This window comes from Perca fluviatilis, chromosome 9, assembly GCF_010015445.1.
Source record: "Perca fluviatilis chromosome 9, GENO_Pfluv_1.0, whole genome shotgun sequence".
Taxonomy (NCBI): Eukaryota; Metazoa; Chordata; class Actinopteri; order Perciformes; family Percidae; genus Perca; species Perca fluviatilis.
The window spans coordinates 630,032-641,030 of record NC_053120.1 but is presented as its reverse complement, the minus strand read 5'-3'; the positions used below and the strand labels follow the sequence as shown (position 1 = coordinate 641,030).

The window sequence follows — 10,999 nt, the reverse complement described above, 5'->3', positions numbered from 1 at the left end:
ACACGGCGAGGGCCAGCGCCGGTCCCGTGGCAGCTGTACTGCGTCGACGAGCTTGTCCAGGTTGTCCACGCCTCTGGTGCTGTTGTAGTGCAGGATGATGTCGGGCTTGGCGTCCCTGAGGCGCTGACCGGCGCGCCCCGCGGTGCAGCGTGTCTCAGCAGCACCACGCTCCTGTTTTTCTTGGGCACGGGAGGGACGACCAGCGGACGGTGGGCGGAAGGCAAACTTGGACGAAGACCGGCTGCCCCTTGGTGTCGAAAGCGCGCGGCAGCTCGGGCTTGTTTTGGCGCATCGTGCCCACCACGGTGTGGCGCCTTCTCGGAGGAGCCGCGGGCCAGCTCGTAGAGGTGAAAAAGTTGTCACATGTGACGTTGCGCTGGTCCCGCAGGCCCACGGCCGTAGGTCCATCACCACGCTGGCGCTCTGATTCCTCTCGCTCGCCCCACAGACTTGCCCGCGTAGACCTGTATGTTCCACGCGAGAGCTGGAGCCGGCGCCGCGAGGCCACCCACGTAATTTGAGTCCGTATCTGGCGGCCTTGCTGGGCATGTACTGGCGGAAGGAGCATCGACCTTTGGTGTCGGAGGTCGGTGTTCGCCAAAAACGGAGAATGAGAAGGAGGAAGGGAAAGGACTCGGCGGGAGAGGAACCAGAGTGCAAAGACGAAATGAGAAGCAGAAAGAGATAAAAATAAACAAGGTATACCAAAAAGAACAATAAAAAATTTAAAACATCCGTAGCGCGATACGCACACACACACTACACACCCACACATAAGCTTTGTAAACTACGGGGTAGTAAGCCACAGGGTCGGTAGAGTCGGGCAACTCCCCGGCCCGCTTGAGGGCTTTTGAGCAGCAGCGCGGCTGGATAAACAGCAGCAGCAGCAGCAGCAGCAGCAGCAGCAGCGGCCGGAGAACCCAAACTCTGGTCAGGTGGCCACACGCACACATTATGTAGCAGTACAGCGCCCCCGGGGAGGGTTGCGCGTGCAAGCTATCCGACCACTCTATCCGACCACTCTGTGAAAGACAACCGCTGCTGCTGCTGCTAAGCGTTGCTGTTTATCCAGCCGGGCGCTCGGATTGAGCCCCGCCGCCGATGGCCAGCGAAGTTCCCAGACCGGAAGCACACGTACACTCACCGAAGGGAAACCAGCTGCTCGGTCCACAGTCACGTTGGGGTTGGTTATAGAGGCGTAGGTAGACGCCGCACCTAGCGCCCCACACGCCTCGTATGGCCGCCAGTTTGTCCGGAGGCTCGCCTGGCGCCTTCGCCTCGGCGTCGCCGACCGCAGCAGAGTCGCGAGCCCTGCGAATCGCTTCAGCGACATTGTGGCGCTGGACAATGGCTCCTGCCGCCCTCGCGCTACAGGCTCTCCAGGGCCTTCGCTTTGGACCTGTACACTCCGGGCGCAGGAGCAGCAGCCCGAGGAGCCGCGAAGAGTTCGCCGGCTCGGCCATTTTCCAGTCGTTGCCGTGATTTCTGGGGCCCTCGAGGTCCGTGGCGGTCACCGCGATCTTAGTATGCGCCGCGCGGACCAACAGGTCGCAACGTGGAGAGTATGTCTTCGGACGCTGCGGTGGTCGGGACGGTGGGTCCGGGGCTCTTGGAGCCTGTTGTTGCTCCGCCGCCGCTCGCCTTGGTCATGTTGTTGTCGCTCATCGGCCCAGTTGTTGGTCCTCTTCCTCCTCTTCGGATTCGGGCGGCGTGTGGCGCAGGTCGAGGGCGCCGGGATGATACGCCGTCGGGGACCATTCTATTTCACCGCTTTTGACACGAACCTTTCGCCGCTTCCTCGTCCTGCTCATCCTGCTCCTCGGCCCTGCTCCTCCTCGCCTTGGCCCCTCTTTGTCTCTTTTGTCTTTGTCTTGTTGTTGTTGTTGTTGTTGTTGTTCTTCTTCTTCTTGTTCTTCTTCTTCTTCTTCTTCTTGTTCTTCTTCTTGTTCTTCTTCTTCTTCCCTTTGCCGTACACCCTCTTGGGCTGCTGCTGCCATGTCTTCCTTCGCTTCTGTCCTCGCTCGCCTCTTCGGTTGTCAGTGGCGCCAGAGTCCTCTTCTCCGCTGCTGTGGCCGGGCGGCATCGCGGCAGTCCTTTTCTCCGTGGCAGTCTTTTTCTCTCCGCCCGCGGCCGTGGTTTGTCTCTGTCGCCCTCTGACGCGACACCCGCCGATGACCATTCGCCTTCCTCGGCAGAGTCGCTGTGGTCAATATCATCATCTTCTTCTTCTTCTTCTTCTTCTTCCTTCTTCTTCCTCTTCTTCTTCCCTTCTTTGTGTTTCTTCTTCCATCTCTTCCACTTGGGGACATTGCGCTGCGCTGCGTCTCACGCGGCTATGCGCGTGAAACATCGCTACGCTGTCGCTGCGTGCACGTGCTCGCGGCGATCACGCGAAACCGCGACGTGTCTGAGGCCCGGTGCTTGCCTCTTTGTTCCGCTGCGGTTTGAGAAAATTATGCAGCTCCAAATTTAGAGTCACATTAACGGGCCATGCCGGGCGTTACAACCGTCGCTGAACCGAAAGTACAAAGAGTACAAAGGTCCAAAAGAAGAAGAAGAAGCAAAGATGACAAAACAAGAAGACGTAATGTGAACAGTGTGTATAATAAAAGTGTTTTAGTAGGACGAGGATGAGGTTTGTCTCTTTCCCCTTTTCTCCCCTTACCATTTCTGTGTTACTACTACGCCCCAGTACCGGAGTCCCCTGAATACCACGGAATAAGGTAATGCTGGGTCAGAAAGACCGGAAGGCCAGAGCCACGGTAGCAGAGAAATACCACGGAATAACGTGGGTCAGGAAAGACCGAAGGCCAGAGCCGCTGTAGCAGAGAAATACCACGGAATAACGTGGTAATCAGAAAGACCCGGGCCAGGCCAGCGTAGCAGAGAAATACCGCGAATGAACGTAGTGGGTCAGAAAGACCCGAAGGCCAGGTCCGGGTAGCAGAAAAAACTACATGGAATAACGTAGGGTCAGAAAGACCCGAAGGCCAGGCCGTAGAAGAGAAATACCAATGGAATAACGGTGTCAGGAAAGACCGAAGGCCAGGTCCCTAGCAGAGAACACGATAATGTAGAAGACCCTTAGCAGAGAAAGAAAATGGAATACGGTGGTCAGAAAGACCAAGGCCAGAGCCCAGCAGAGAAATACCACGATGGAATACCCGGGGTCAGAAAGACCCGAGGCCAGGGCCGTGTAGCAGAGAAATACCACGGAATAAGGGTGTCAGAAAGACCGAAGGCCAGAGCCATGTAGCAGAGAAATCACGTGGAAGACACACACCACGGATAACGTGGTCAGAAAGACCAACGGGCTGGGAGGACCAGAGCCAAAACAGACACAGAACAACGACCCAAGAACACGACAATCCCGAAACACACAGGAAAGACCGGAGCCAAGAAGAACACAGGAGAACGGTGCAAGGAAAGACCAAGGCCAGAGCCGGCACAGCAAAGAACCACACACACGAGTAACGGATGGTCAGGACCACAGGTGAGAAAGACCACGACAACGTGTAGACCCAAGGCCAGAGCCGCAGCAGAGAACTACCACGAATAACGGGTGGCCGAAAGACCCAAGGCAGAGCCATACAGAGCCAACCACGGACAACGTGGTTCAGACCCAGCACAGAAATACGGACACAGCAGAGAAGCACACGAGACAACGTGTGGGTCAGGAAAGACCGGCCATACACCAATGGAATCAGACCGAAGCACCACGGACAAGGTCCGAAACACACGACAACGCCGGAAAGGACCCGAGAGAACACCAAGGAATGGAAAGACCGAGGCCACAGGCCACACGACAACGGGCGGAAAGACCACACACAAGAGAAATACCACGGAATAACGATCGAGGAAATACCACGGACAAGGTACGTGAAAGACCCAGGAAATACCACGGAAGAACCGGGAAAGACCAGAGCGAAATACCAAGACAACGCGGAAGGAAAGACCGGAGCAGAGAGAAATACCACGGAATAACGTGGTCAGAAGACCCGGTACAGAGCCCAGACCAACGTGCAGAGAACATACACAACGTGGCCAGGAAAGACCAAGGCGGAAAGCCAAGAGAACACAATGGAATAACGTGGCCGGAAAGACCTAAAGGCCAGGCCAAGTAGAGAGAAATACCAAAGAATAACGTGGTGGGGGAAAGACACCAGAGAGCCAAGGTAGCGAGAGAAATACCACGGAATAACGGCCAGGAAGATCCACAGGGGAAATAAGCACAACAACGTGGCCAGAAAAGACCGACAGAGCCGGCAGAGAAATAACACGGAAAAGGAAAGACCCGACACAGAGAAATAAAACAAGACAACGTGGTGGCCGGGAAAAGACCCGGCCCCAAGGCTATGAGCCGTGAGTAGCATACCACGGAACAACGTTGGCCGGAGACCACAAAGGCAGGGCCGCGTGTAGAGAAATACCAATGGAAGGAAAGTGGCGGAGGAAAAGACCAAGGCTAGAGAACACACAACGTGAAGGAAAGACTATGGCCAGAGCGTAGCAGAGAAATACCATGGAATAACGTGTCCGGAAAGACCACAGGCACAACGTGGGAAGACAGCAAGACACAATGAATAACGTGGCTGGAAAGACCAAGACAGCGCGGTAGCAGAGAAATAACCAAGGAATAATGTGGCGAAAGACCAAGGAGGCCAGGAGCCGCAGAGTAGAGAAATACTCCATGGAATAACGTGGAGGAAAGACCATGACAGTGCGGAAAGCGGTAGGAAGAACACATGGACAATGGGTCGGGAAAGACCTGGAGGCCAGGAGACATGTGGTAGTAGAGAAATACGTAATGGACAACGTGGCCGTGGAAAGACCGGAAGCAACCATGTAGAGAGAAATACAATGGAATAATGGGGTTGGGGAAAGACCGAAGAACGGCGGTAGTAGAAACAATAATGGAATAATGGTCAGGAAAGACCAAGGAAAGCCATGGTAGTAGAGAAATAACATGGAGTAATGTGGTGGGAAAGACCGGAAAGGCAGAGGGTGGTAGTAGAGAAATAATGGAATAATGGTTGGGAAAGACAATATAGGAAGAAGAAATAATGGAATAAGTGGAAGGAAAGACGAAGGCCAAGGGGTAGTAGAGAATACGACAATGAGTGAACGTGGTGGCTGGGAAAGACTGAAGGTCAGTAGAAGATGGAAATAATGGAATAACAGGCTGGAAGGGAGTGGAAGAGAGCCAGGAAATAGGATAATGGACTAATGGTGGGTAAAGACGAAGCCATGTAGTAAGAGAAATAGACATAGGGACAATGGAAGGAAGGACCGAAGGGGCCCGCTGCAGCAGTAGAAATACATGGAATAATGGAAGGAAAGACTATAAGGGTAGTAGAGAAATAATGGTATAATGGTTAAAGACCAAGGCCAGAGAAGCTGTGTAGAGAAATACATGGAATAACGCGGTCAGGAAAGACCCGAAGGTCAGAGCCACGTAGCAGAGAAATACCATGGACAACGCTTGGTAGAAAAGACCAAGGCCAGGGTAGCGGGTAGTAGAGAAATACCTAACGATATAACGGGCAGATGGGTCAGAAAGACCCAAGGCCAGAGCCAAGCGTAGCAGAGAACAATTAATGGATCAACGTGGTGGGTCGGGGAAAGACCCGAAGGCCATCAGGGCAGCTGTAAAGAGAACACCATCGAATAACGTGGGTCAGGAAAGACCCAAGGCCAGGGCCGCCGGTAGCAGAGAAAACCATGAATAACGCGGTGGTCAGAAAGACCCGAAGGCCAGGGCCGTGTAGCAGAGAAATACCACGGAATAACGTGGTGGGTCAGGGAAAGACCCCCCAAGGTCAGAGCCGTAGCAGAGAACTACCACGGAATAACGTGTGGGTCAGAAAGACCAAGGCCAGAGCCCCTGTAGCAGAGAAATACCACGGAATAACGCTGGGTCAGAAAGACCCGAAGGCCAGGGCCGCAGTAGCAGAGAAATACTACCAGGAATAACGATGGGTCAGAAAGACCCGAAGGTGTGAGCCGCAGTAGCAGAGAACACCACGGAATAACGTGGTGGTCAGAAAGACCCGAAGGCCAGAGTCGTTGTAGCAGAGAAATACCACGGAAACGTGGGTCAGAAAGGCCAGAGCCAAGCGGTAGCAGAGAGAAATACCACGGAATAACGAGGGGTCAGGAAAGACCATACAGCAGCCGGTAGCAGAGAAATCACCACGGAATAACGTGGTGGGTCAGGAAAGACCGAAGGCCAGAGCCGTAGCAGAGAAAAAGAATAAGTAAGTGGGAGAAGACGACAAGCCGTAGAGAGAACACCACAAATAACGTGGTGGGTCAGGAAAGACCCGAAGGCCAGGCCGTAGCACAGAATACCACGGAATAACGTGGTGGGTCAGGAAAGACCGAAGGCCAGGCCGTTGTAGCAGAGAAATACTCACTGAATAACGGTGGTCAGAAAGACCCGAAGGCCAGAGCCATATAGCAGAGAATACCATCGGACAACCGAGTTGGCGTCAGAAAGACCATGCACAGCGGCCAGCAGAGAAAACAAGGAATAGATCAACGTGGGGAGTGGAAAGACCAAGGCGCAGAGCCACAGAGAAATCACATGGAATAAATCGGGTCAGAAAGACCACGCGCAGAGACAGCGCGCAAAATCAATCCCACGCGTCAGGAAAGACCCACAGAGCGGTGTAGCAGAGAAACGCACGGAATAACGTGGGTCAGGAAAGACCAGAGAACACACACAATCATATCAAAAGACCGGAGGCAAGGCCCCAAACACCGATCACCGCAGGGTCAGGTAGCCAGAGAACCACGAATCAACCGGGAAAGACCACCGAGTCAGAAAGACACGGAACAACAGCAGAGAAATCACCCCACGGAGCACGAAAATGGCCGGGAAAGACCACAGAGCCAAGAGAAATACCACGGAACAACGTGGCCGAAAGACCGAGCAGGCCGCAGAGAAATACACAACGGACCAGCCAGCACACCACGGACAAACACCACGGACAATCCACAGACCCGCAGAGAACACACGACAACGTGGCCGAGACCAGACCCGGAGCCAGGCCGAGAAATACCACGAATAACGTGGCCGGAAAGACCAGAAACAGCACGGAATAACGTGGCCAGAGACCAAGAGCCAAGTAGCAGAGAACACACACAACGTGGTATCAGAAAGACCAGCAGAGAAACACCACGGACAACGTGGCGAAAGACCAAGGCCAGAGACCCAAGCCAGAGCCAAGGAAATAACAGGAAGACCAGGACCAACAGGCCAAGAGAGAATACACGAATAACGTGGCGGACAGAACACCAACGCCGGAAAGAGAACCGGACAACAAGGAAGTGAGAACACACGGACAACGGCCCGAAAGAGCCACACCCACGACCAACGGAAAGACCAACGAAGTGAGAACATACACGGAATAACGTGGCCGAAAGACCCGGAAGGCCAAGTAGCAGAGAAATACGAACAATGTGGCGGAAAGACCATAGGCCAGACAGGTAGTGAGAAATACCATGGAATAACGTGGCAGGAAAGGACCAAGGCACAGCCAAGTAGAGAGAAATACTAATGGAATAACGTGACAGGAAAGACCAAGAAGGTAGTAGAGAAATACGAATGGAACGTTTGGAAAGACCGAAGGCCGTGTAGAGAAAACAATGGACAACGGAAGGAAAGACATAGAGCAGGTAGTAGAGAAATAATGGAATAACTGGAAGGAAGCACCGAAGGTAGTGAAGAGAAATAATGGAATGGAAGGAAAGACCGGAAGGCAGACAAGAGAATAATGGAATGAAGGACCAAGGAAAGAAGGTAGTAGAGAAATAATGGAATAATGTGAAGGAAAGACCATGGAAGGGTAGAGAAATAATGGAAAAGGAAAGAAAAGGAAATAATGGAATAACGGAGGGAAAGACAGAAGGTGGTAGTAGAGAAATAAGAGAAAGTGAGGAAAGACTGGAAGAAGGAAGGAGAAATGGAATAATGGAAGGAAAGGAACAAGGAAGGTAGTAGAGAAATGGACAATGGAAGGAATGGAAGGAAAGTGAGAATAATGGAATAATGTGGAAGGAAAGACCAATGGACAGGAAAGTAGTAGAGGAAATAATGGAATATGGTTGGAAGGAAGGTAGTAGAGAATGGAATAATGGAAGGAAAGACAGGAAGGAAGGTGGAATAATGGAGAAGACCGAAGGAAGGTGAAAAATGGAATAACAATGGTGGGAAAGACCAAGGAAGGTAGTAGGAAATGGAATAATGGAAGGAATGGAAAGAAGGCTGAGCAGGTAGTAGAGAATTGATAACATGGAAGTGGAAAGCGAAGAGAGCCGCGGTAGCAGAGAACAATTAATGAATAAGGTGTAGAAAGACTGAAGGTCAGACCGTAGCAGAGAAATCAAAATGAAAAGGTATAGAAGCGAGTCAGGTAAGAGAAATTACCATGAATAACGGGGTCGAAGACAGAGGTCAGGGTAGCAGAGAAAACCACGGAATAACGTATCAGAAAGCCGATAAACAAATATATGATAAGAGAAAATGATAGGGAATGAGACATAGAGCCGTAGCAGAGAAATACCACGAATAACGGTGTCAGAAAGACAGGATGTAGAGAGAAAATTGAGGGGTAAGACAGAGTAGAGAAATAAGATAAGTTGGTAGGACGAGCAGCCAAGTAGCAGAGAAATACCACGGATAAGTTGGTCAGAAAGACGAAGGTCAGGCCGTAGCAGAGAAATACCACGGATAACGGTGGTCAGGAAAGACCCGAAGGGCCAGAGCCAGCGTAGCAGAGAAATACCATCGAATAAGGTACGGTAAGAAAGACGCGGAGCGGTAGCAGAGAAATACCACGGAATAACGTGTGGTCAGAAAGACCGGCCAGGACCGCGGTAGCAGAGAAATACCACGGAATAACGTGGTGGGTCAGAAAGACCGATAGCAGGCCGCCGGTAGCAGAGAAACCATGAATAAGTAGTATCAGGAAAGACCGAAGGCCAGGCCGCGTAGCAGAGAAATACCACGATAAGTTGGTCAGAGACGAAGGCCAGGGCCGCGGTAGCAGAGAAAAATTAAGGAATAACGTGGTAATCGAAAGACCCGAAGGCCAGGCGCTGGTAGCAGAGAAATACCACGGAATAACGCGGTAGGTCAGAAAGACCGGAGCCAGAGCCACGGGTAGCAGAGAAAACCACCGAATAACGTGGTATCAGAAAGACCCGAGTCAGAGCCGCTGTAGCAGAGAAATACCGCGAATAACGTGGTATCAGAAAGACCCGAAGGCCAGAGCCGCGTAGCAGAGAACACTACATGGAATAACGTGGTGGTCAGAAAGACCCGAAGGCCAGAGCCGCGGTAGCAGAGAAATTACACGGAATAACGGGTGGGTCAGAAAGACCCGGACCAGGGCCGCGTAGCAGAGAAATACCACGGAATAACGGTGGTCAGAAAGACCCGGAAGGCCAGGCCGCGGTAGCAGAGAAATACCACGAATAACGGTATGGGTCAGAAAGACCCGGAAAGCGCCGAGCCGTAGCAGAGAAATACCACGGAATAACGTGGTGGGTCGAAAGACCCGGCGCAGGGCGCGGTAGCAGAGAAATACCACGGAATAACGTGGTGGGTCAGAAAGACCCGAAGGCCAGAGCCGCGTAGCAGAGAAATACCACGGAATAACGCGGTGGGTCAGAAAGACCCGAAGGCCAGAGCCGCGGTAGCAGAGAAATACCACGGAATAACGTGGTGGGCAGTAAAGACCCGAAGCCAGAGCCGCCGGTAGCAGAGAAATACCACGGAATAACGTGGGTCAGGAAAGACCGCAGAGCCAGGGCGTAGCAGAGAAATACCACGGAATAACGTACGTGGGCCGAAAAGACCGAAGGCCAGGAGCCGCGGTAGCAGAGAAATACCACGGAATAACGGTGGGTCAGGAAAGACCCGGCCAGAGCCGCGGTAGCAGAGAAATACCACGGAATAACGGTGGGTCAGAAAGACCCGAAGGCCAGAGCCGCGGTAGCAGAGAAACTACAGCGAATAACGGGTGGGTCAGGAAAGACCCGAAGGCCAGAGCCGGTAGCAGAGAAATACCACGGAATAACGTGGTTGGGTCAGAAAGACCCGAAGGCCAGAGCCGCGGTAGCAGAGAAATACCACGGAATAACGCGGTGGGTCAGAAAGACCCGGAAGGCCAGGGCCGCGGTAGCAGAGAAATACCACGGAATAACGTGGTGGTCGGAAAAGACCCGAAGCGCCAGAGCCGCGGTAGCAGAGAAATACCCGACGAATAACGTGTGGTCAGAAAGACCCGGCGCCAGAGCCGCGTAGCAGAGAAATACCACGGAATAAGGTACGTGGGTCAGAAAGACCCAAGGGCCAGAGCCGCGGTAGCAGAGAAATACCACGGAATAACGTGGTGGGTCAGGAAAGACCCGGCCAGAGCCGCGGTAGCAGAGAAATACCACGGAATAACGTGGTGGGTCAGAAAGACCGAAGGCCAGGGCCGCGTGTAGCAGAGAAATACCACAGAAAATGGGTGGGTCAGGAAAGACCCGAAGGCCAGAGCCGCGTAGCAGAGAAATACCACGGAAAAGGTGAGGCGCAAAGACCGAAGGCCAGGCCGCGTAGTAGAGAAATACACGGAATAACGTGATGGGTGAAGACCGGCCAGAGCGGTAGAGAGAAATACCAATAACGTGGGTAGAAAGACCAAGGCCAGAGCGTAGTAGAGAAATAATGACAAAGACGGAGGTGAGAAATAACATGTGAAGAGACCGAAGAAGGTAGTAGAGAAATAATAAAGGGGAAAGACCAGGTAGTAGAGAAATAACATGGAATAATTGGTCAGAAAGACCAAGGCCAGTGAGAGAAATACGATGGACTGAAGACAAGGCGGTAGTTAATTGAAGGCGGAGTAAGAAATAATGGATGGGTGAAAGACCAGAAGGGGCCGCGGTGGCAGAGAAATACCAAGGTATAAGTGTGGGTCAGAAAGCCGGCGCCAGGCCGGTAGCA

At 52.7% G+C, this 10,999-nt stretch overlaps 1 protein-coding gene across 1 annotated transcript in view; it reads left to right on the top strand.

Moving 5' to 3' along the window:
* Positions 1–5,975: 5,975 nt before the first annotated feature.
* Positions 5,976–10,999, top strand: part of patj (PATJ crumbs cell polarity complex component) — a 38,819-nt gene continuing 33,795 nt past the window's right edge. The window contains 1 exon segment of the mRNA XM_039811443.1: positions 5,976–5,996. Within this exon segment, the coding sequence (XP_039667377.1) occupies positions 5,976–5,996 (21 nt within the window).